Source organism: Oncorhynchus nerka, linkage group LG17 (genome assembly GCF_034236695.1).
Source record: "Oncorhynchus nerka isolate Pitt River linkage group LG17, Oner_Uvic_2.0, whole genome shotgun sequence".
Taxonomy (NCBI): domain Eukaryota; kingdom Metazoa; phylum Chordata; class Actinopteri; order Salmoniformes; family Salmonidae; genus Oncorhynchus; species Oncorhynchus nerka.
The window spans coordinates 45,553,164-45,580,781 of NC_088412.1; the positions used below are offsets into that span (position 1 = coordinate 45,553,164).

Here is a 27,618-nt window from a genome sequence, read left to right on the forward strand (position 1 = left end):
TAGGCATAGACTAGACATCACTGGCCACTTTAAGGAATGAAACACTAGTCACTTTAACAAAGTTTACATATTTTGCATTACTCAAATAAAAGTTAATTATAAAGCCCTTCTTACATCAGCTGATATCTCAAAGTGCTGTACAGAAACCCAGCCTCCTACTCCCAAACAGCGAGCAATGCAGGTGTAGAAGCAAGGTGGCTAGGAAAAACTCCCTAGAAAGGCCAGAACCTAGGAAGAAACCTAGAGAGGAACCAGGCTATGAGGGGTGGCCAGGCCTCTATGTCATGCAATAAAATGCAAATGAATTACTTAAAAATCATTCAATGTGATTTTCTGGATTTTTGTTTTAGATTCGTCTCTCACAGTTGAAGTGTACCTATGATAAAAATGACTGACATCTACATGCTTTGTAAGTAGGAAAACCTGCAAAATCGGCAGTGTATCAAATACTTGTTCTCCCCACTGTATGTAAATATTTGTATGAACATAAAACATAAAAATAAAATATATGTTGTGTAATTTGTTAGATATTATTTGTTAGATATTACTGCCAGATCTAGAAGCACAAGCATTTCCCTACACCCACAATAACTTCTGCTAATCACGTATATGTAACCAATAAAATTTGATTTGATGAAAAAATATATATATATTTGCTACATAAAGACAATTGAGCCGGTCAGTCACCTTTAGTATTTTTTTCACCCAACTTTGAACCTAAATCCAAAGACATGTTTACATTCTTTGTTGATTTCATGTTGAATTCACGTTAGTTGACCACAACCATAATGTAAATCAAAACTGTGCCCATTGGGTATGTACCTTTACTGTGTGCTTTTGGAAATTGACTGTTTATGTTCAGTTCAATCGAGAAACAGGTTTAACTGAATGAACAACAGAAACAAAATGCAAATATGAAAACATATTAAAATAGTTTGGGGTATGGCCTTGTCTCCGAGGGATGATCAGTGGAGCCAGATGCTGTGATGGCGGGTAGCTCTATGCGGAGCTGACATTCACCCACTCACCCTCTTTCCTTCACTCACTCATTCCCTCCCACTTTCTGTCACTAATTTCCTCTTCACAAACTCCCGTACCAGGGGTGGAAAAAGTACTGAAATATCAGACTCAAAAAGAAGTAGTGTTACTTTCATGAAATTCTACTAAAGTAGGACTAAAATGACTAACTTTGAAAAATACTCAAAAAAGTACTCAGAAAAGCTACTCAATTACAGTAAGGAGAGTAGTTGCAATGAGTTACTTTACACATCTGGTTATTCAGAAAGTGAAGTTGCATTATAGTGCTGTGCTCACAGGCTGTAAGCTAGTAGGTGAATGACATTCTGCACATGGTTAATAGTAAAAGAGGAGGAGAAACATGAAACTATGCTGACAGGGCCGGATTAGGAAATCACAGATTGTGCAATATTAGTAGGTAATATATATATATATATACACACAGTGGCATGTGAAAGTTTTCACCCCCCTTGGCATCTTTTCCCTCAAGAATTTCCCTGTATTTAGCACCATTCCTTCAATTCTGACCAGTTTCACAGTACCTGCCGATGAAAAACATCCCCACAGCATGATGCTGCCACCACCATGCTTCACTGTGGGGATGGTGTTCTCAGGGTGATGCCAGGTGTTGGTTTGCGCCAGACACAGATTTTTCCTCCTTGGCCAAAAATCTCAATTTTAGTCTCATCTGACTCATGCTTTTTGGTGAACACCAAACATATTTGTTTAATTTTTTATTTAAGCAATAGCTTTTTTCTGGCCAGTCTTCCGCAAAGCCCAGCGCTGTGGAGTGTACGGCTTAAAGTGGTCTTATGGACAGATACTCCAATCTCCGCTGTGGAGCTTTGCAGCTCTTTCAGGGTTATCTTTGGTCTCGTTGTTGCCTCTGATTAATGCCCTCCTTGCCTGGTCTGTGAGTTTTGGTGGGCGGCCCACTCTTGGCAGGTTTGTTGTGGTGCAATATTCTTTCCATTTTTAAAATAATGGATTTAATGGTGGTCTGAGGGATGTTCAAAGTTTCTGATATTTTTTTAGAACCCAACCCTGATCTGTACTTCTCAACACATTTGTCCCTGACCTGATTTGAGAGCTCCTTGGTCTTCATGCTGCCGCTTGCTTGGTGGTGCCCCTTGCTTAGTGGTATTGCAGACTCTGGGGCCTTTCATAACATATATACTGAGATCCTGTGACACTTAGATTGCACACAGGTGGACTTCATTTAACTAATTATGTGACTTCTGAAGGTAATTAGTTGCACCAGATCTTATTTAGGGGCTTCATAGCTAAGGGGGTGAATACATACATATGCACGCACAACTTTTCTATTCCTTTATTTTTTTTCATTTCACTTCACCAATTTGGACTATTTTGTGTATGTCCATTACATGAAATCCAAATAAAAATCCATTTAAATTACAGGTTGTAATGCAACAAAATAGGAAAAACGCCAAGGGGGATGAGTACTTTTGCAAGGCACTGTATATACATATATATTATAGGCTACAGTAAGCTACTAAATAACATGTCCAGTGGCACACTGACTCACCAATTGATGATGAAGCCATAGGCTACTTGTCGTGGCAATAGCCTATCTCAAGAAATATAATCCATAGATGGCAGTTCCCATTCAAGTTAGGACTGGCAGGCATTGCTAGTGCACCCAACAGTCAAATTGACAGGGTAAGAGGTTTCAAACCGTTCTATGGATTATATGTTTATGGCCACAATGCAACAAGCTGTATATTTGGCACACATGCTGCTTAAACTGCAGCCTTCTTGAGAGCGGGCTCCTGAGTCCTCCTGTGGTTGGCGGTTGCAACAAAAAAAATACTTCATATATACTTCATATATAATATACACTGTATATATAATATATATTGTATATATTTGTTTTATTATGGGCCTGGGCCCAGGGCTTCAGCCCTGGTAAACCCCTGCCTTAATCCGGCCCTGTGTGCTGATGATTATAATGTTTGTAATACTAACATATACATTCCACTATGCCCAGCGAAGATAATTACATTGTGCTTACTGAATTAAATTAAAGCGATCTAGCCATTCAGACCAGACTTACTGATTGAACCTCTGTATTAACTACATAATAGGTACTAAAATCTAATGCAGCTAGCTATCTTCATTCACACATAATCTACATGAAGGTAGCAGAATGTGATCCATATTGACCTATTAGAGTGGTGCATTTGGAGCTCGCAGGGTATTCAGTGTTAAAACCCATGTTTGTGATTGATCGCAATAACTCAAAGTGCTCTGGACTTAACCCACAACCAGCAGTATGACCTCAGTAAATCTGTCTGTCCTGACTGACATTGTGAATTTTAGCTGAGAGTGGATGAGTGTTTGAGTTGATCCTTAGTGGTGTGTGTGTGTGTGTGTGTGTGTCTGTATTTTAGCTGCAGACAGAGCATAAAGCAGCACCATAAGTGTTCAGTATAGAGCACCTCATGTCTAGTGATAAGGACTACTCTCCTGTTAGCTGCTCTTGTTGCCTGGCTGAGGCTGGCCTTTCTCTTAATGAGTTCCACCCATGCCTGGGGCCATTAGCGCTGGTCTGGTTAAGCCTGGCCAAGGGTGCATATTTGAGATAAGTGTCTTAGGGTCAGGGGTCAAAAGTTAGCAGGGCCGTGCACATACCTTTCATGGAGCAGGTGTTAAAAATGTAAAAAGGGTACCCAGACTTGGAAACAGGCGCACGTGAGCCATGTACAGGCAGACCAAAGGACAGAGTAGGAGTGGGGGGTGGCAAACTTGACAACGTCACAATAACTTTGGGGAAGTGGCTTCAGAACAACAACAAAAACTGTATACAAAAAAATATATAATTATACCACCACCCAAAAGGGCACTTGAAGAGTGGGAGGGCAAAGTGGCAGGTGCTTGGGTACAGGTGACGGAGGAGGTGGTGGCAGGTCATGTGCGTGGAGATGGAGGGTGTGTGTTTGTGTGTAGGTGTGTTGGGGGGCTGTGTGTCGGTCAGAGCTGTTAGATTATATATGGTCGGCCAATCCGCCTGATCTGGTAGAGGTCAGCTGTGTTGACCTTCTCTCGTCTCGCCTCCTCAGACCACAGACGCAGCCGATGACCGCTACCTACCCAGACCCCCTGCTCTCCCTCCCCCAAAATTCATCCACATCCCGTCTGGAGCTGTTATCGCCCTTCCCTGTCCCCTCGGTCTTCAGGGCCCCCCTCGGTCCTCATTAATACGATCTGACCCTGGCTCAATAGACGACAAAGCTGAGAACTTGGCCTGTCCATCTGACCCTGAGAACCTACTGGACACTGGGAATGGGCACAGAGGAAGGTGGGAGGACCTTTGGGTGCCACTGATTGGTCGAGTGGCTTTCCATCTGTCCCTTAGGACACTGGACACCGGGGCAGACGCGGGAGAATCGGAGGATGGAAGGAAAGCAGGACGGACGGAAAGGAGGAAAGAGGGTAGACGTGGGTGCTATAGGGCTGCAGACCGTTCTAATGGCTTCCCATATGGACCTGACCTACTGGGCACAAGGACACTGGGCAGCTCAGGGAGGAGGGGGAAAGGGAGGGTTAGAGCTGGGTGCTAGGCAGACCTGGGTTCAAATACTATTTGGGGTATTTCAATTATTTTCAAAAACATATGTAAATAAGTATTTAGGAATTTTTTTTGGGGGGGGGGAAGTACAAGTAGTTGAATATTGGAATGTATTTGGAAATACACGGACTCAAATACACTTCCATGCACTGAACCCAGGTATTTGAAAATACTATTTAAAATAAGTATTTGAAAATACCTTCAAATAGGTTATTTATAGGAAATTATTTGAAAATACTCAAATACACAGAAAATAAGTATTTAAATAACAAATATTCAAATACACATGTATTTGAACCCAGGTCTGGTGCTAGAACAGCTGACCGGTCCAATGGCTTTCCTGGAAGTCTGTATATACATCAGCTACTTAACTATAGCTACCCACCTTTGTTCAGTCCAGATGGGCATGGTCTGGTGGGAAAGCTGGCCCTTTGCCCTGGGTTCTTAGAGAGGTCAATCTGAATCTGGATTATGCCAATAGAATGACTGACTTCTCTTGTCTGAGACAGACAGACACAAAGGGATGAGACTGAGACACTTGGCCGGAGTCTGCTGAAGTTATGGTTACACAGTCAGTCGCATGGTCGGTCAGATGACCGTGATCCTCCCCGCCGGCTGGTCAGTTGGTCTACCTTGCAGAGAGAAGGGTTTATATAAATGGGTTTAGGAGGCTTTGCAGGTGTGACAGAATCCACAATAGGGGGATTTGGGATGGTATTGAAGGGGATTAGGTGTAATGCAGATCAAGAAAATGAAGGAAAAAAATGTAGAGAAAGGAGCTGAGGGAGGAAGGAAAGGGAGGGCAGGTAACGTGGGAATTGGTGATGATCGTCATATACAGTGGGGAGAACAAGTATTTGATACACTGCCGATTTTGCAGGTTTTCCTACTTACAAAGCATGTAGAGGTCTGTCATTTTTATCATAGGTACACTTCAACTGTGAGAGATGGAATCTAAATCCAGAAAATCACATTGTATAATTTTTAAGTAATTAATTTGCATTTTATTGCATGACATAAGTATTTGATCACCTACCAACCAGTAAGAATTCCGGCTCTCACAGACCTGTTAGGTTTTCTGTAAGAAGCCCCCTTGTTCTCCACTCATTACCTGTATTAACTGCACCTGTTTGAACTCGTTACCTGTATAAAAGACACCTGTCCACACACTCAATCAAACAGACTCCAACCTCTCCACAATGGCTAAGACCAGAGAGCTGTGTAAGGACATCAGTGTTAAATTGTAGACCTGCACAAGGCTGGGATAGGCTACAGGACAATAGGCAAGCAGCTTGGTGAGAAGGCAACAACTGTTGGCGCAATTATTAGAAAATGGAAGAAGTTCAAGATGACGGTCAATCCCGAGGGTGATCTGTCAATCTCTGGGGCTCCATGCAAGATCTCACCTCGTGGGGCATCAATGATCATGAGGAAGGTGAGGGATCAGCCCAGAACTACACGGCAGGACCTGGTCAATGACCTGAAGAGAGCTGGGACCACAGTCTCAAAGAAAACCATTAGTAACACACTACGCCGTCATGGATTAAAATCCTGCAGCGCACGCAAGGTCCCCCTGTTCAAGCCAGCGCATGTCCAGGCCCGTCTGAAGTTTGCCAATGACAATCTGGATGATCCAGAGGAGGAATGGGAGAAGGTCATGTGGTCTGAAGAGACAAAAATAGAGCTTTTTGGTCTAAACTCCACTCGTGTTTGGAGGAAGAAGAAGGATGAGTACAACCCCAAGAACACCATCCCAACCGTGAAGCATGGAGGTGGAAACATCATTCTTTGGGGATGCTTTTCTGCAAAGGGAACAGGACGACTGCACCGTATTGAGGGGAGGATGGATGGAGCCATGTATCGTAAGATCTTGGCCAACAACCTCCTTCCCTCAGTAAGAACATTGAAGATGGGTCATGGCTGGCTCTTCCAGCATGACAACAACCCGAAACACACAGCCAGGGAAACTGAGGAGTGGCTCCGTAAGAAGCATCTCAAGGTCCTGGAGTTGCCTAGCCAGTCTCCAGACCTGAACCCAATAGAAAATCTTAGGAGGGAGCTGAAAGTCCGTTTCGCCCAGCGACAGCCCTGAAACCTGAAGGATCTGGAGAAGGTCTGTATGGAGGAGAGGGCCAAAATCCCTGCTGCAGTGTGTGCAAACCTGGTCAAGAACTACAGGAAACATATGATCTCTGTAATTGCAAACAAAGGTTTCTGTACCAAATATTAAGTTCTGCTTTTCTGATGTATCAAATACTTGTCATGCAATAAAATAACACAAATTAATTACTTTAAAAAATCATACAATGTGATTTTCTGGATTTTTGTTTTAGATTCCGTCTCTCACAGTTGAAGTGTACCTATGATAAAAAATTACAGACCTCTACATGCTTTGTAAGTAGGAAAACCTGCAAATACTTGTTCTCCCCACTGTATATATATATACACTGCTCAAAAAAATAAAGGGAACACTTAAACAACACAATGTAACTCCAAGTCAATCACACTTCTGTGAAATCAAACTGTCCACTTAGGAAGCAACACTGATTGACAATAAATTGCACATGCTGTTGTGCAAATGGAATAGACAACAGGTGGAAATTATAGGCAATTAGCAAGACACAGATAAAGCAGTGGTTCTGCAGGTGGGGACCACAGACCACTTCTCAGTTCCTATGCTTCCTGGCTGATGTTTTGGTCACTTTTGAATGCTGGCGGTGCTTTCACTCTAGTGGTAGCATGAGACAGAGTCTACAACCCACACAAGTGGCTCAGGTAGTGCAGCTCATCCAGGATGGCACATCAATGTGAGCTGTGGCAAGAAGGTTTGCTGTGTCTGTCAGCGTAGTGTCCAGAGCATGGAGGCGCTACCAGGAGACAGGCCAGTACATCAGGAGATGTGGAGGAGGCCGTAGGAGGGCTTACAACCCAGCAGCAGGACCGCTACCTCCGCCTTGGTGCGAGGAGGAGCACTGCCAGAGCCCTGCAAAATGACCTCCAGCAGGCCACAAATGTGCATGTGTCTGCTCAAACGGTCAGAAACAGACTCCATGAGGGTGGTATGAGGGCCCGACGTCCACAGGTGGGGGTTGTGCTTACAGCCCAACACCGTGCAGGACGTTTGGCATTTGCCAGAGAACACCAATATTGGCAAATTCGCCACTGGCGCCCTGTGCTCTTCACAGATGAATGCAGGTTCACACTGAGCATGTGACAGACGTGACAGTCTGGAGACGCCGTGGAGAACATTCTGCTGCCTGCAACATCCTCCAGCATGACCGGTTTGGCGGTGGGTCAGTCATGGTGTGGGGTGGCATTTCTTTGCGGGGCCGCACAGCCCTCCATGTGCTCGCCAGAGGTAGCCTGACTGCCATTAGGTACCGAGATGAGATCCTCAGACCCCTTGTGAGACCATATGCTGGTGCGGTTGGCCCTGGGTTCCTCCTAATGCAAGACAATGCTAGACCTCATGTGGCTGGAGTGTGTCAGCAGTTCCTGCAAGAGGAAGGCATTAATGCTATGGACTGGCCCGCCTGTTCCCCAGACCTGAATCCAAATGCGCACATCTGGGACACCACAGACTGTTGCACCACAGACTGTCCAGGAGTTGGCGGATGCTTTAGTCCAGGTCTGGGAGGAGATCCCTCAGGAGACCATCTCCACCTCATCAGGAGCATGCCCAGGCGTTGTAGGGAGGTCATACAGGCACGTGGAGGCCACACGCACTACTGAGCCTCATTTTGACTTGTTTTAAGGACATTACATAAAGTTAGATCAGCCTGTAGTGTGGTTTTCCACTTTAATTTTGAGTGTGACTCCAAATCCAAACCTCCATGGGTTGATAAATTTGATTTCCATTGATCATTTTTGTGTGATTTTGTTGTCAGCACATTCAACTATGTAAAGAAAAAAGTATTTAATAAGAATATTTCATTCATTCAGATCTAGGATGTGTTATTTTAGTGTTCCCTTTATTTTTTTGAGCAGTGTATATAGAGAGAGCCCGGGAAGGACAGGCTGAGTTCTCTGCAGCATGACAGAAGCATCTAGAGTAGCTAATGATTACTATACACAGCATCGGTTAACAAAGCCGACTGTACAGCCTGCATCTCAGAGACATTAGAACGTTAACCAGAACCAGAAAGCTGGTGTAGTAGGATTCAATCTTCGTCCTGTATTAATGTTTTGCTTGTTTGATGGTTCGTCTGAGGGCATAGTGGGATTTCTTATAAGCGTCCAGACTCCTTGAAAGTAGCAGCTCTAGCATGTAGCTCGGTGCAGATGTTGCCTGTAATCCATATCTTCTGGTTGGGAAATGTGCGTGCGGTCACTGTTGGGACGATGTTGTCGATGCACTAATTGATGAAGCCGGTGACTGAGGTGGTACACTCCTCAATGCCATTGGATGAATCCCGGAACATATTCCAGTTTGTGCTAGCAAAACAATCATGTAGTATAGCATCTGTGTCATCTGACCACTTCTGTATTGAGTGAGTCAATGGCACTTCCTGCTTAAATTTTTTGCTTGTAAGCATGAATCAGGAGGACAGAATTATGGTCAGATTTGCCAAATGGAGGGCGAGTTAAGGCATTGTATGCGTCTCTGTGTGTAGAGTAAAGGTGGTCTTGCACATGTGACATGTTGGTAGAAATGAGGTAAAACGGATTTCAGTTTGCCGGCATTAAAGTCCACGGCCACTAAGAGCGCCGCTTCTGGATGAGCATTTTCATGTTTGCTTATGGCCTTATACTGCTTGTTGTGTGCGGTCTTAGTGCCAGCATGGGTTTGTGGTGGTAAATAAACGGCTACTAATAACATAGATGAGAACCCACTTGATAGATAGTGTGGTCTTACAGCTTATCATGAGGTATTCTACCTCAGGAGAGCAACACCTCAAGACTTCTTTAATATTAGACATCGCGCACCAGCAGTTATTGACAAATAGACACACACCCCACCCCTCATCTTACCAGACGTAGCTGCTCTGTCCTGCCGATCTGTATTATCTGTGTCGTCGTTCAGCTAAGTCTCAGTGAAACATAAGATATTACATTTTTTTGATGTCCCATTGTTAGGAATGTCTTGATCGTAGTTGTCCAGTTTGTTTTTTCAATGATTGCACGTTGACCAATCATACCGAGGGTAGTGGGATTTACCTAATCGTCTGCGAATTCTTACAAGGCACCCCGCCCTCCTCCCCCTTTTCCTCTGTCTTTTCTTCACGCTGATGATGGGGATTTAGGCCTTGCAGTATATCCTTCATGTCGGTCTCATTAAAGAAGAAATCTTCGTCCAGTTTGAGGTGAGTATTCGCTGTTCTGATGTCTAAAAGATATTTTCGGTCATAAGAGACGGTAGCAGCTACATTATATACCAAAGGAGTTACAAAAAAAATTGAAAAAACTAATAAAATAGCACAGTTGGTTCGGATCCTGTAAAATGGCAGCCCTCCCTTCCGGCGCCATATCCCAATTTATCAGCGTTAGCTCTCATGTTAATAATTTGACCGCACGCCTTGCGGGTTGATCCCTTTTATGTTTTACTTTGTAAAAAGAAGCTGTTACAGGACTATTTTATTTACTGTAACGGAAATGAAAACATGCAATGCGTTACAGTAGGCCTTTAGAATAAATCAAAACATATCCTTGACTATCCAACTCGATGAGTAGGAAACAAATGATGCCAGTCAGCCCGCACACCTGGCCCATCGAAACGACACCTAAATTATACCAAAACTAATTTCACACATAATAAGAGTATAGATGATATTAAATTGACAATCATCTGATGAGTGACAATATTAGGCCTATCAGTTGTCAAATTGTATATGAAGTGATGGGCGCACCTTGTAATTTACATTTAAAGATGCAAGGAAAGGATCATCACTTTATCAAATCCTCCTTCAGAGTCACATGGAGGTAAAACATTTTATATATAGTATCAGACAGAGCATATTCTGCCGTTTCTATTACACTTACCTTTGTCAAATAACTCATAATTCAAAAGTTGCAGCTCTATTTCCAAATTGAACTTTTTCCCAGAATACCTGTGCTGTCCGTGCGGCAGCATTGCTCTGGCTACTAAGCAAAAATGTAGTAACATAATAAACTTCAAATTAAAATATGCAATTCATCCGTTACAATTGTTCATGCTGTTGTTTAGGAATATAGCAGATCATTTCACCTCACCTGGCTGGTTATATAATTTCTAATCTTTTTAGTTTCAACTTTGTCAAAAGAAGCTGTAACTGGACTTTATTAATTACTATAACTCTATTACGAATCGAATCTACAAATAAAGTTGATCAAATAGATTACACAAATGTTTTTATTGTAAGAGAAATGAAAATAGGCTATAGGCCTACATTCTTTCTAGGACTTTGTAGAACTACACAAAACATATCCTTTACTATTGTATATTTTCTTTTTATGTGTATATTTCCACTAATATTTCTTCATACAATTAATCCTTTATAATAGTTTATGCACTATTTATCATGAATTGGTGCTTTATGTTTGCTGCAATTTGCGGGTTGGTATGCATCTGATGCATATGTTATGCTAAAGGGGACGCCAGGCAACGTTCTCTAGCGGATACTTATAGGCAGAAAGACCAGACGGTTCTAGAGTTAAAGGGACACTTTTGGATTTTGACATATATCTACTTCCCCAGAGTCAGATGAACTTGTGGATACCATTGTTATGTCTCTAGCATAACATAACTAACATAACTAGTGTTAGCATAATGACTGGAAGTATATGGGTATATGCTAACATCTTCTTGCATTCTTGCAGATAGCCATAGTCTGCCAGTCATTGCGCTAATGCTTGTTAGCATTGGCTCACGAAAATAGCTCTAACCTCCTTCATACTGGACACAGAGACATACAAATAGTATCCACGAGTTCATCTAACTCTGGTGAAGTAGATGAAGGACCTCATTCCCAGAGTATCCCTTTAATCCTGGGTTAAAATTAACTTAAACCTTTTTTCAAGTGACAGCAGAACTCTGTGATTGGCTAGCCGCAATAAGTCTGTGCAAACCGTATCTATGTCGTATCCATATGTCCTAGCTGATTATGGACTGTGATGTTTGATGTTAGTTAATCATTACCATTGTGAGTGTACTGTTACTGTACCTTGGGCAGTATAGACCAGTTCACTGTAGACCACAGCTGGGATGATGGGGGAGGGCAGGTCCTGGAGGAAACCCCTCAGAGTATCAGACAACACTGCCACTTCATACTGGTCCACATCCACTGAGACTGGGTCTGAGAGGGAGGGAGGGAGAACAGGAGGGTGGAAGAGAGTACGAGAAAGAGACTTGTGTTAAGAATCACAAATTCTTCAATCCTATGTAATTTACAAGATAACACAAAACAATGAGGTGTGACTGGCAGCTCATTTTTCAGCTGTACTAGTGGAGACAGACAGAAGTGTTGGTACAGCAGCAGCCTGACACTGGATGGTATTCTGAGCTGTAATGAAATGAGTCAAAGGAGTGTCAGGGCCATTTAGCTCTGGGGAAACAGGCATATATCAGTTAGAAACAGAAAGAACCTACCAGATGTACTACATACAGAGAAAGAATGCCCTAAACCAGCGGGATGTAGACAAAACAGTCACAGAGATAATATTTGTGTGTGTGTGTGTCCTGGGTGATCAGGTTCATTGCATTAGGGGAGGACAAGCCGTGACACACTGGAGGACAAGCATTGATTTCTCTAAAACTAATTGTCAAATAAACTTTTCAATCATGACGGTCCACTAAACCAGAGGTAAATTTATATCACTGTGACCTCTTTCTGACCCCCTTCCAACACAATATGATAATTCAAGAACAGTTCTGTAGCTTGTGTGTGGGTGTGTTGTGGAGTCACTGATCCTGCCCCTCCATGTGGAAAAGTCATACAGAGGGCAAGACATTATATTAATTTTCACTGTGTTCAGTGACATAGAGGACAGAAGGATGTATGTTTCATGGCACACGCTAGTGACAGTCAACCTGTGGTTAACTGTTTTTCTATGCTGGGGTTGACTGTGTTTGACTGACAGTAGAAACTCTCTGTGAGGATGAGATAGGATGAGGACAGCCCTCTCATGGCTGATAGTAATGGCTCTACTGTAAGGATGAGGACAGGATGAGGAGTGAGGATTGGATGAAGACATTCCTCTCAAGGCAGTGTATCTCTGTGAGGATTAGGACAGGATGAGGACAGCCCTCTCATGGCTGACAGTAGTGGCTCTACTGTGAGGATGAGGACAGGATGAAGACTGGGAGGCAGTTTAATCACAGCTAATGAACAGGCTCTGGGGACCTCAACCAGCATCATTACACCACTGCCGCCCAGTCAGACTACAGGGGATTGGGACCAAGAAATCCCCACATCATTTCCCTCTCACTCCCCATTATTATGAAAGCAATAGCTGGCGGTAGTTTGAAAGGGCTGGGTTTTGATTAATAAACAAGTTGTAGGTGTGACGAGGGCTTGGCCACTCACTGGCCAATCGAGGTGGTCAATTGCTTAATACTACATGCGTGTCTTATGTTCTACAGGTCTTTGCATTATCATCAACTTTAATTCGCCAGGGGGCACGGAATATTCTCATCCACTGTGGATTGATACTACAGCTTATTAAATAGCATAGGCTACAGTAACGAGTGATAGCAACAGTAAACGAGTAGACCATTTAGAAACCTTTTATGGGTAGGCTCCTTGGCTAATGCATGGCAGGATAAGAAAGACACCAGACACATTGCTGTTGAACCAGATGTTGTTATAGTAGGGTAAGGGTAGCCTACTATAAGAGCTCATATAAAACCTGTAAATTACCAATCCTGGGATTGAAAATCGAAGAAGCACCGGCTTTAACAGGTAGATATTGCAAATTAGTGTGCGCTTGACAATTGTACTGGATTAACGCCAGCTGAAAATAGAGTCCTGAGGGCCTGGATCATTCTCTGCCTTTCGCATTCCCGGAATTTCTCTCTTCCTTTATATCTTGCTACCTCCCTTTGTTTTTGTCTCGTTCCTTCTCTCTCTCTCCCTCTCTCTTGGCTACCACTTACTCTCTGCTCTATTGGGCCTAGAGAATCCAAGTGAGAAGGCTATCTCTTCTCCACTCTCTTCCATTTCCCCCCTATCTCCCTCCTATCCCTTCTCTTCTTCACACCCCTCTCTCCGAATACCTGCCAGCTCTCAGAGTGGTGATGTGGCGTCACAAACATCTGTTTAATCCACTCAAGAAAGGATTAGCTTCCCAACCCTTCAGCAGGGCCAGGGCAGGGGCACACCAGGCCAACTCCACCCAGATCATGTGTGACAGTCGTAGAAAACTGACAAGGACTGACCCCCCCCCCCCCCCCCCCCGGCCCTGGATGGATGAGGTGAACTTCAGGCAGACAGAATTTTGGTCTTCCATTTAAGTTGTCTGTGTCTAACAGAGGGAGTTGGGAGGGGGTGTGGCTGTCTGGCTGTGTGTTTGCGTGCGAAAGAGAGGACAGATTAGTCTCTTTTCTAATCTTGGTTGGGGTGTGCGTGTCAGAATTTGGGGTCAATTCCATTGGCCTTTATAATGTTTTCATTATATATTTTACCTTGTTTAACTAGGCAAGTCAGTTAAGAACAAATTCTTATTTACAACGACGTCCTATGAACGGTGGGTTAACTGCCTTGTTCAGGGGCAGAACGACACATTTTTACCTTGTCAGCTCAGGGATTCAATCTAGCATCCTTTTGGTTACTGGCCCAAAGCTCTAACCACTAGGCTACCTGCCACCCCAGGAATGTACAATGGGCTCCATAATTATTGTCATCCTTGATAAAGATGAGCAAAAAAGACTGTATAAAATAAATAATAAATCATATATTTGTTAAACAACATCTATTTTTTTTGTATTATTATAAAATAATAACGTTTAAAAAAAATGTTGATCATACAATATAACTCAATACTGGTATTATTTATTTTATACAGTCTGTTTTGTTCATCTTTATCAAGGGTGACAATAACTATGGCCGTTTTTCAATTCCGACTTCATTCCTAATCCAATCCCAGAGTTGAGTGGAATTGAAATGACATTGACCTCAGTGCCACTAGTGTGTATTATCATCATCATCATCACTATCCATCTCCCACACACAAACAGACTTCTACCTTAAAACCCCGATACATTATGTAGAAGACAGATAAACTAGGTGTGTTGTATATTTTTGACAGGCTTAGCATTTAACAACAAACATTTCAACAAGGACCACTCCCTCGTTGTACACACACCCACAAACACACCCACACGAAGACACACATACACACGAAGACCCCCTCCTCCTCAGTCAGTCAGTCACTCAGTCACTCAGTCACTCACTCACTCACTCACTCACTCACTCACTCACTCACTCACTCACTCACTCACTCACTCACTCACTCACTCACTCACTCACTCACTCACTCACTCACTCACACAACACAACACAACACACACAGCTATGATCAACTATTACTATACATCTCTGATTATTGGTCCAGCTGTCCATCTGATCTATTGACATTTTTGGGGTTATTTTTCTAAGCATCGTCCCAAAGGAGGTCTGCTAGCCTCTGAACAAACAAATCCATACCAAGTAGGTATTTCTCCAGGCCTCATATCGATGCTCAGCTTTCAGCCTCCCCATCGCTAACACACTCTTTTAGCTCATCAATCAGGCTTGACTCTCCTCCTCACACACACACACTGTACACAGGCGCCATGACGATTGAATCAAGTGTCAAATCCTGCCACCAGCCCAATATGGGTCTGCCCTCTACTATTGATCCACCTTAAGTTCACAGTGATAGTGACTCCAGTCACCCAAGTCATAGACTGTTCTCTCTGCTACCGCACGGCAAGCAGGACCAGAGCGCCAAGTCTAGGTCCAAAAGGCTCCTTAACAGCTTCTACCCCCAAGCCATAAAACTGCTGAACAATTAATCAAAGGCCACCCATACTATTTGCATTGACACCCCCTGCACATTGACTCGGTACCGGTACCCCCTGTGTATTGTCTCATCATTGTTATTTTATTGTGTTACTTTTTCAAGTTTATTTAGTAAATATTTTCACAAGTCTATTTTCTTAAAACTGCATTGTTGTTTAAGGGCTTGTAAGTGAGCATTTCACGGTACCTGTTGTATTCGGCGCAAGTGACAAATAAAACATTTATTTGATTTGATATGCACTGTTATACAGGGCCATTCTTAAAACAAAGCATTGATGATAACCTAGCTAGTCACCAGCTCCTGGTAACATTGGGTTGGGGGAAGGTGGTGGGTGTGTGTGCAAACATACTTGTGTGTCCAATATGTATATATATATATATATATATATACAGTGGGGCAAAAAAAGTATTTAGTCAGCCACCAATTGTGCAAGTGGGGGGAGGTCAAAATGATCACAAGAACGGTGAGCAAAAATCCCAGAACCACACGGGGGGACCTAGTGAATGACCTGCAGAGAGCTGGGACCAAAGTAGCAAAGCCTACCATCAGTAACACACCAAGCCGCCAGGGACTCAAATCCTGCAGTGCCAGACGTGTCCCCCTGCTTAAGTCAGTACATGTCCAGGCCCGTCTGAAGTTTGCTAGAGAGCATTTGGATGATCCAGAAGAAGATTGGGAGAATGTCATATGGTCAGATGAAACCAAAATATAACTTTTTGATAAAAACTCAACTCGTCGTGTTTGGAGGACAAAGAATGCTGAGTTGCATCCAAAGAACACCATACCTACTGTGAAGCATGGGGGTGGAAACATCATGCGTTGGAGCTGTTTTTCTGCAAAGGGACCAGGAAGACTGATCCGTGTAAAGGAAAGAATGAATGGGGCCATGCATCGTGAGATTTTGAATGAAAACCTCCTTCCATCAGCAAGGGCACTGAAGATGAAACGTGGCTGGGTCTTTCAGCATGACAATGATCCCAAACACAACGCCCGGGCAACGAAGGACTGGCTTCGTAAGAAGAATTTCAAGGTCCTGGAGTGGCCTAGCCAGTCCCCAGATCTCAACCCCATAGAACATCTTTGGAGGGAGTTGAAAGTCCGTGTTGCCCAGCAACAGCCCCAAAACATCACTGCTCTAGAGGAGATCTGCATGGAGGAATGGGCCAAAATACCAGCAACAGTGTGTGAAAACCTTGTGAATGTCAAGGGATACTAGGAGTGGTGGGTTGGAATCAGGCGCAGAGAGCAGGGTTCAGTATATCGTGATTTATTCTCCGGACAAAAAACGGTCACGCCAACATACAGGGCGCATAGAACAGACCAGCCCAAACACAGGACCAAAGAATCCGGAGAATACACACATGAAAACCACATCCAACAGAGTAACAAAATACAATCCCGCGCAAAACAAGGGCGGGATAAATTACTACATATAGGGAAGCTAATTAAACTAAAATACACACAGGTGAAACTAATAAGACAAAACCAACAGACAAACGAAAAAGGGATCGGTAGCGGCTAGTAGGACGGTGACGACGACCGCCGAGCACCGCCCGAACAGGCAGGGCAGCCAACTTCGGCGGAAGTCGTGACAGTGAAGACTTACAGAAAACGTTTGACCTCTATCATTGCCAACAAAGGGTATATAACAAAGTATTGAGATAAACTTTTGTTATTGACCAAATACTTATTTTCCACCATAATTTGCAAATAAATTCATAAAAAATCCTACAATGTGATTTTCTGGATTTCATTTTCTCATTTTGTCTGTCATAGTTGAAGTGTACCTATGATGAAAATTACAGGCCTCTCTCATCTTTTTAAGTGGGAGAACTTGCACAATTGGTGCCTGACTAAATACTTTTTTGCCACACTGTATGTGTTTGTGTGAATTTCTGTGTCTACTACGTGCAAGTGATGATCAGTCGAGCCTAGGGAGGGAAAGGTTTCACGGGTGAGAGGGCGAGAGGTTTTTCATGTAGGGTCACATTATAGTATAGGTCCTCGTGAAACAGGTTCTCACAGTCTCACTGTGGAATTAGATGCTCATCCACGTTCTCCACAACTTCACATTTCAAAGTTAAGGGTTAAGTTCAGGCACTCATTCTGAATGGTTAAGTTAATGGTTCATGTTTAGGTTGGGTTAAAACAAAAAAATATATATATAACATTTGTCCACAACTGGGATCAAACTACGCAACCTTCTGATCCTGAGTCATGGGATTACACCCATCCCCGTCCACAACGCCCTAGCAAAACCCAAGACTAGTACAGCCCTCACTGTTGCCTCAGGACATGGATAGATGTCCAATTTAGACGTCAATCTTGAATGATCTCCCTACCTTGTGACAGGATTAGCTGTGTGATCTCCAGTGTGATCTCCAGTGAAGCCTATGTAACCCTTGGTGACCTGAGAGACTCAGACTGCTGTAAAGGTTAAGGTGGTTGGATTGTGTTCTCTTTAAATGAGACTGACCGAACAGGATCCAAAGCCTTCACCCTGACCCACAAACGTAAAGGTCGCAGGCAGCCAGCTGTGCGATGGGCTATCCAGCTGGTCATTTCATGGGGTTTAACCTTTTCACAGGTGAGTTCCAAATATCTCTAACGGTCGCCCCAGTGTGAGTTGTTTATGCACGTGATGTCAGAATGCACTCACTGTTCCAAAATGGGATTATTATGCAGCAGGACAGTTAACACGCACTGCCTGCTAACAATCTATGTTTCAACTTGTCAATTTCAAATTATTTTCTAATTTTCAAAGTGTATTTTATAAAAACAGTTTGAATTGAGGTGTGTTCCGCCTCCTCATTAATTCACATTCATCGTTGCGGACCATTTATGGTTGAGGCTTTACTGAGCTGGATCTCTTCTAGGAGAGCCCACTGCACTTCACTCTTGCAGTGAAGCCGCTCAACAACTACATCACATCTAACAGACTCCCATCCAGAGCGACACACAGAAGCAACCAGGGTCAACACCCTGTTCAAGGGCACGTCGACAGATCTCCCACAAGGTGAAAAACGGGGACGCAAACCAGCGATCCATCAGCCACCGGCCCATGCTCCCAACCGCCAGGCCACCATCCCTCCAACATCCCCCCCCACAGTTCCCCAAGAGCTGCCCCTCAACCATCCAAGACTCCCCCGCACAGTCCCCCCCGAGAAAATAAGATACAAATAAAAAATATATATATATTATATTCCCCACCCTCAATACCCTCCCCCCCAATTACCAGGGAAATCAAAAAAAGAGAAAAAAAGAGAAAGACAAAGGAAAACAAAACAACAATGAAAAAAACAAAAGACATCAAGGCCAACAAAAATCATAACAGCAAGGCCAGCAAAAATCACAACAGCAAGGCCAACAAAAATCACAACAGCAAGGCCAACAAAAATCACAACAGCAAGGCCAACAAAAATCACAACAGCAAGGCCAACAAAAATCACAACAGCAAGGCCAACAAAAATCACAACAGCAAGGCCAACAAAAATCATAACAGCAAGGCCAACTGAATATGTTTTAGTGCATGTTTGGCACTATTTACATGTGTGTGTGTGTGTCCGTGTATGTGCGCCTGTGTGCATTTGAATGAGTGTGTGTGTATATGCATGTGCACGAACACCTGCACGGCATCAGTCTCAGGCAAACCAGCATTAGCTGTAAAAACATTGCCCCTCAGTGTCATTCAAACATACTTTTCATAATGTTTTATTTTGACTTGATTTTTTATACTTTTATCTTTGACTATCATTCTATCCCCTGCCCAGCAACTCCACTCCCACTTGTCTTCCATTCCACACCCCAACCCTCAGCTTCCTTCAGCCCATCCCACCTATCTCTGCTGGCCACCCTCTTCGGATTTTTACGCACCATATATCTTTCAACTATGCTGTGATGTTTAACATACAATTTCAATCTATGTTATCGAATAGAATCAACAGATTGTGAGTTGATAAATAGATAGATACGTACTTCTAGAAGAGTATTAACAGAATAGTAATTGACTGAGCCGGTATCTCCAGATCTCCCAACAGTACTATTTCTAGGGACAATTTTAGATCAATGTTATGCATTTTCAGCCATTCCTGAATCTGAGACGAGAAACAGGCTACCTGAGGGCAATACCAAAATAAATGGTCTATTGATTCTGTACCCTCACAACAAAATCGGCAGAGCTTCGATGATTGTATGCCCCAAATATTCAACATTTTGTTGGTGGCAAGAGTTCTATATAATAATTTTTGCTGAAAAGTATAAAGTCTTGAATCTTGAGTCGTTTTATATATCAATTCATGGAATCGGTCCATCAAAAAATCTCTTCCCAACTATTTTGCAATCTGTATGGCACAGTTGTCAACATCCTGGTCCTCACATGAAACTGGTACACTTTCCTATTTATGCTATTTTTATTCCACCGCCAGTTTTTTATATTGGGCAGACAGACCAGTTCAAATCAAATCAAATCAACCAAATCAAATTTTATTTGTCACATACACATGGTTAGCAGATGTTAATGCGAGTGTAGTGAAATGCTTGTGCTTCTAGTTCCGACAATGCAGTAATAACCAACGAGTAATCTAACTAACAATTCCAAAACTACCTTATACACACAAGTGTAAAGGGATAAAGAATATGTACATAAAGATATATGAATGAGTGGTGGTACAGAGCGGCATAGGCAAGATGCAGTAGATGGTATCGATATACATATGAGATGAGTATGTAAACAAAGTGGCATAGTTTAAAGTGGCTAGTGATACATGTATTACATAAAGATGCAGTAGATGATATAGAGTACAGTATATACGTAGACATATGAGATGAATAATGTAGGGTATGTAAACATTATATTAGGTAGCATTGTTTAAAGTGGCTAGTGATATATTTTACATCATTTCCCATCAATTCCCATTATTAAAGTGGCTGGAGTTGAGTCAGTGTGTTGGCAGCAGCCACTCAATGTTAGTGGTGGCTGTTTAACAGTCTGATGGCCTTGAGATAGAAGCTGTTTTTCAGTCTCTCGGTCCCAGCTTTGATGCACCTGTACTGACCTCACCTTCTGGATGATAGCGGGGTGAACAGGCAGTGGCTCGGGTGGTTGTTGTCCTTGATGATCTTTATGGCCTTCCTGTAACATCGGGTGGTGTAGGTGTCCTGGAGGGCAGGTAGTTTGCCCCCCGGTGATGCGTTGTGCAGACCTCACTACCCTCTGGAGAGCCTTACGGTTGTGGGCGGAGCAGTTGCCGTACCAGGCGGTGATACAGCCCTCCAGGATGCTCTCGATTGTGCATCTGTAGAAGTTTGTGAGTGCTTTTGGTGACAAGCCGAATTTCTTCAGCCTCCTGAGGTTGAAGAGGCGCTGCTGCGCCTTCTTCACGATGCTGTCTGTGTGGGTGGACCAATTCAGTTTGTCTGTGATGTGTACGCCGAGGAACTTAAAACTTACTACCCTCTCCACTACTGTTCCATCGATGTGGATAGGGGGGTGTTCCCTCTGCTGTTTCCGGAAGTCCACAATCATCTCCTTAGTTTTGTTGACGTTGAGTGTGAGGTTATGTCCCTGACACCACACTCCGAGGGCCCTCACCTCCTCCCTGTAGGCCGTCTCGTCGTTGTTGGTAATCAAGCCTAGCACTGTTGTGTCGTCCGCAAACTTGATGATTGAGTTGGAGGCGTGCGTGGCCACGCAGTCGTGAGTGAACAGGGAGTACAGGAGATGGCTCAGAACGCACCCTTGTGGGGCCCCAGTGTTGAGGATCAGCGGGGTGGAGATGTTTTTGCCTACCCTCACCACCTGGGGGCGGCCCGTCAGGAAGTCTAGTACCCAGTTGCACAGGGCGGGGTCGAGACCCAGGGTCTCGAGCTTGATGACGAGCTTGGAGGGCACTATGGTGTTAAATGCCGAGCTGTAGTCGATGAACAGCATTCTCACATAGGTATTCCTCTTGTCCAGATGGGTTAGGGCACAGTGTGCAATGTGGTTGAGATTGCATCGTCTGTGGACCTATTTGGGCGGTAAGCAAATTTGCAGTGGGTCTAGGGTGTCAGGTAGGGTGGAGGTGATATGGTCCTTGACTAGTCTCTCAAAGCACTTTCATGATGACGAAAGTGAGTGCTACGGGGCGCTAGTCGTTTAGCTCAGTTACCTTAACTTTCTTGGGAACAGGAACAATGGTGGCCCTCTTGAAGCATGTGGGAACAGCAGACTGGGATAGGGATTGATTGAATATGTCCGTAAACACACCAGCCAGCTGGTCTGCGCATGCTCTGAGGGCGCGGCTGGGGATGCCATCTGGGCCTGCAGCCTTGCGAGGGTTTACACGTTTAAATGTTTTACTCACCTCGGCTGCAGTGAAGGAGAGTCCGCATGTTTTGGTTGCGGGCCGTGTCAGTGTATTGTCCTCAAAGCAGGCAAAAAAGTTATTTAGTCTGCCTGGGAGCAGGGCATCCTGGTCCGTGACTGTGCTGGTTTTCTTTTTGTAATCCGTGATTGACTGTAGACCCTGCCACATACCTCTTGTGTCTGAGCCGTTGAATTGCGATTCTACTTTGTCTCTATATTGACGCTTAGCTCGTTTGATTGCCTTGCGGAGGGAATAGCTACACTGTTTGTATTCGGTCATGTTTCCGGTCACCTTGCCCTGATTAAAAGCAGTGGTTTGCGCTTTCAGTTTCACGCAAATGCTGCCATCAATCCACGGTTTCTGGTTTGGGAATGTTTTAATCGTTGCTATGGGAACGACATCTTCAACGCATGTTCTAATGAACTCGCTCACCGAAGTTCCCTACCTCCTTCTGCTGCCACCTGCCTCCTCCATTTTTGGTGTACTGCTGTAATCAATTGGTTGTACTCTTGGATTGAGCAGACCTTCCTGTACATTTCTGATAACTCCATGAAAGACATAACTATACCATTCCAATTTACAATATCATTTAAGAACAAAATATAATTTTCAAACATCTTTCCCATAAATACAGGAATTTTATCAACCATTTGAGCACATTTGAGATCAGCCATAATATATTTTGCAATATTTCTTCTATCTTTTCAGGGGGTTGAATTTAAGTTGTAGCCAACTCTGCAATCCTTTTTTGAAAAATAGAGATACTTTGAAAAAAGTATAATTTTCAATTAATCGAAAATGAGACATGGCAATCTGCACAAAGGCAAAAAGGCAATTTTCTTAGTAATCTACTTGAGAAACATTTAGGGATCAAGTACAACTTTTGAATAAGTGAAGCTTTTAGAGAGAGGTTTAGTGCTTTAATATTTAATCATCTAAACCCACCCAATTCATATTCATTATATATCTGTAGATAGGCACGCTTTATGTTGTCTGATTTAATGGCCAAGATAAAGGGAAATATTTTTGCTTAATGGCAGATGCGTTCCATCCCTACGGTACATACCAGGGATAATTGCTTAATGGCAGATGCGTTCCATCCCTACGGTACATACCAGGGATAATTGCTTAATGGCAGATGCGTTCCATCCCTACGGTACATACCAGGGATAATTGCTTAATGGCAGATGCGTTCCATCCCTACGGTACATACCAGGGATAATTGCTTAATGGCAGATGCGTTCCATCCCTACGGTACATACCAGGGATAATTGCTTAATGGCAGATGCATTCCATCCCTACGGTACATACCAGGGATAATTGCTTAATGGCAGATGCGTTCCATCCCTACGGTACATACCAGGGATAATTGCTTAATGGCAGATGCGTTCCATCCCTACGGTACATACCAGGGATAATTGCTTAATGGCAGATGCGTTCCATCCCTACGGTACATACCAGGGATAATTGCAATCAGATCGTTCCATCCCTACGGTACATACCAGGGATAATTGCTTAATGGCAGATGCATTCCATCCCTACCACGGATACATACCAGGGATAATTGCTTAATCCATCCCTACGGCATACCAGGGATGCAATGGCAGATCCATCCCTACGGTACATACCAGGGATAATTGCTTAATGGCAGATGCATCCCATCCCATACCAGGGATAATACCAGGGATAATCCCTAATACCAGATGCATTCCATCCCTACGGTACATACCAGGGATAATTGCTTAATGGCAGATGCATTCCATCCCTACGGTACATACCAGGGATAATTGCTTAATGGCAGATGCATTCCATCCCTACGGTACATACCAGGGATAATTGCTTAATGGCAGATGCATTCCATCCCTACGGTACATACCAGGGATAATTGCTTAATGGCAGATGCATTCCATCCCTACGGTACATACCAGGGATAATTGCTTAATGGCAGATGCATTCCATCCCTACGGTACATACCAGGGATAATTGCTTAATGGCAGATGCGTTCCATCCCTACGGTTAAAAAAAGTATCATCAGGAGTAGTGAGTAAACTGAGATATGACTAAGGAGTTATTCAGGGCAATTTTTTCCATAAATAGACAGGTATTTACCTCTCCATGGTTGCAGGATCTTGTCATTTATATATTTTGTGATATGAATACCAAGTATGTCTACTTCACCATCAGTCTATTTTATAGGGAAACTGCAGGGTAATGTAAAAGTTGTATTTTTTTTAGGATCCAATATGTAATATTGTACACTTATCATAATTAAGTTTTAGTCCAGAGAGTACAGACAAGTAATGTAGATTTTCAATGAGACATTGCAGGGATCTATCTTGTGGACTTAATATAAAACTTGAGTCATCGGCATACATGGACACCTTTGTTTTTAAGCCTTGGATTTCTAGTCCTCTATTGTTTGCTTCTGGATCTGATTTTAATAGCTAGCATTTCGATGGCCAATACGAATAGATATGGTGACAGTGGACACCCTTGTTTAACTCCTCTAGACAATTCAAAACTATGAGAAGTAGCCGTTATTTACTATTTTACACCTGTGGTTGCTATACATTACTTTACCCATTTTATAAGAGCACCACTGAAATTGAAAAAATCCAGGCATTTATAAATAAAATCTAGTCTTACTTTATCAAAGGACTTTTCAAAATCCGCAATAAATACTATTCCTGGCTTCTTAGGTGTTTCATAATTTCTAATAGTTGTCGTATATTATCTCCAATGTATCGTCCATTTAAAAAACCTGCCTGATGGTAAAAAAAAACCTTTTTAATTCTGAATGCATTTCGCTAATATTTTGCATCACAACACTGAAGTGTAAGAGACCTCCAAGTTTTTTAGATCTTTTAGATCTGGATCTTTATATTTGCCATCGGGGTCTTGTTTTAATAATAGTGAAATCAGACCTTCCTGCTGAGTACCTGACAGACTACCATTTCTATAGGAGTAGATAAAACAATCTAACAATGGAGCTTTGAATATATCAAAAAAGCTTGACCGATACAGTTGAAGTCACTTCTTATGTTGGAGCCATTAAAACTCATTTTCAACCACTCCACAAATGTCTTTTTAACAAACTATAGTTTTGGCAAGTCGGTTAGGACATCTACTTTGATGCCTCTTTGCTTGACATTATGGGAAAATCAAAAGGAATCAGCAAAGACCTCAGAAAAAAAACTCCACAAGTTTGGTACATCCTTGGGAGCAATTTCCAAACGCCTGAAGGTACCACGTTCATCTGTACAAACAATAGTACGCAAGTATAAACACCATGGGACCACACAGCCAACATACTGCTCAGGAAGGAGACCCGTTCTGTCTCCAAGAGATGAATATACTTTGGTGTATTTTTCTCCATATTCCATCCAGTTTGCTTCATTTTTGTAATAGATTAGATTAGATTGTTCTTGAATAAGTTCCTCCAGTTCTTTTTGTTTTACCTACTTTACTTTACTTTTTACCTACCTACTATTAGTTCATGTTTTTCCCTTGTTAGTCTTGACTCTTTAGCCAGAAACAGATGTTTTATTATTATTGATGAATATTAAATTGAATGACCTCTGAAGGTACATTTAAAAGGTATCCCAAACAATAAGGGAATTTGCTGAACCTATATTATACTGGAACAAATCTGTTATAAATTATTTTGTCATAGTTAAAAATAAATTGTCATCCAGTAAACTTTGGTTAAGAGTTATGTGAAGGCCAATTAGATGATGATCCGATGGCATCGTGTCACCTATTAAAACTTTTCAAGTGTTGCATGGATTCCAGCAAGAGCATCGTCCGTTTCTGTAGATGAATCAGTTGTTTTTTGTTGTCAACGACCGTGCTTTCGCTGTTTTGTTTGTAATTATCAGGCGGCTCTGTGAACTCCGTACACATTAAACATCTCCCTACATCTCCCTTTACTCAATTACAGATGTTTTTGTGCATAAATTCATTTATCCATTTGCATCGTCTTGTTTTACACACCTGGTTTACATTTCCCAATCACACTGCATTTATTTATTCCTCTGTTCCCCCTCGTGTCTTTGTGTGATATTGTTTGTGTGTTACGTGTTTTGTAGCGTGCCAGGCAGGCGTTCATTATTTTCCGTGTTATTTTCACAAAGCTTTTTTGAATTGTTAAACATGGATGTTTTGTGACTGTTTTTGTGCGCTTTACACTTTGCCTTGTTGGCTGGAGGTTTTTGACGCTGCTCCGTCCGTCTGTAATCTTTCTCCTGACAAACTAAAGTGCGTGCCTGTTCACAATTCTCTGCTCCCCTGCACCTGACTTCACCACAAGTATGCACACGCCTGACACTTACGTACATTATTGACTGTCACAGCTGGTGGCTCAGATAGCACGGCATGAAGTGGCACTAACTGATTGGTGTAGAGGGCCTGTGATACTTCTATCCCTGACATCCTAGTCATCCACCTTGGTGGAAACGACATGGGATACACAAAGGGGATGGAACTGGTGTGGCAGATGAGCAGATTTAGAGGTGGTCATCCAAATGTTTACCGGGACAACAGTGGTTTTCTCTGATATAACACAGCGGAGGAGCTGAATGTTCCAGACCAGAAGATAAACAAGTGAACACATTTGAGGGAAGACAATCCTGCCATTAAGCAATTATCCCTGGTATGTACCGTAGGGATGGAATGCATCTGCCATTAAGCAATTATCCCTGGTATGTACCGTAGGGATGGAATGCATCTGCCATTAAGCAATTATCCCTGGTATGTACCGTAGGGATGGAACGCATCTGCCATTAAGCAATTATCCCTGGTATGTACCGTAGGGATGGAACGCATCTGCCATTAAGCAATTATCCCTGGTATGTACCGTAGGGATGGAACGCATCTGCCATTAAGCAATTATCCCTGGTATGTACCGTAGGGATGGAACGCATCTGCCATTAAGCAATTATCCCTGGTATGTACCGTAGGGATGGAACGCATCTGCCATTAAGCAATTATCCCTGGTATGTACCGTAGGGATGGAACGCATCTGCCATTAAGCAATTATCCCTGGTATGTACCGTAGGGATGGAACGCATCTGCCATTAAGCAATTATCCCTGGTATGTACCGTAGGGATGGAACGCATCTGCCATTAAGCAATTATCCCTGGTATGTACCGTAGGGATGGAACGCATCTGCCATTAAGCAATTATCCCTGGTATGTACCGTAGGGATGGAACGCATCTGCCATTAAGCAATTATCCCTGGTATGTACCGTAGGGATGGAACGCATCTGCCATTAAGCAATTATCCCTGGTATGTACCGTAGGGATGGAACGCATCTGCCATTAAGCAATTATCCCTGGTATGTACCGTAGGGATGGAACGCATCTGCCATTAAGCAATTATCCCTGGTATGTACCGTAGGGATGGAACGCATCTGCCATTAAGCAATTATCCCTGGTATGTACCGTAGGGATGGAACGGTATGTACATCTGCCATTAAGCAATTATCCCTGGTATGTACCGTAGGGATGGAATGCATCTGCCATTAAGCAAGTATCCCTGGTATGTACCGTAGGGATGGAATGCATCTGCCATTAAGCAATTATCCCTGGTATGTACCGTAGGGATGGAATGCATCTGCCATTAAGCAATTATCCCTGGTATGTACCGTAGGGATGGAATGCATCTGCCATTAAGCAATTATCCCTGG

General features: G+C 43.0%; 1 protein-coding gene across 1 annotated transcript in view; it reads right to left on the bottom strand.

The window, feature by feature from the left end:
* Positions 1-27,618, bottom strand: part of pik3r3b (phosphoinositide-3-kinase, regulatory subunit 3b (gamma)) — a 301,873-nt gene that overhangs the window by 157,767 nt on the left and 116,488 nt on the right. Inside the window, exon 4 of the mRNA XM_029686795.2 lies at positions 11,746-11,877. Within this exon, the coding sequence (XP_029542655.1) occupies positions 11,746-11,877 (132 nt within the window). The remainder of the gene's footprint in view (positions 1-11,745; positions 11,878-27,618) is intronic.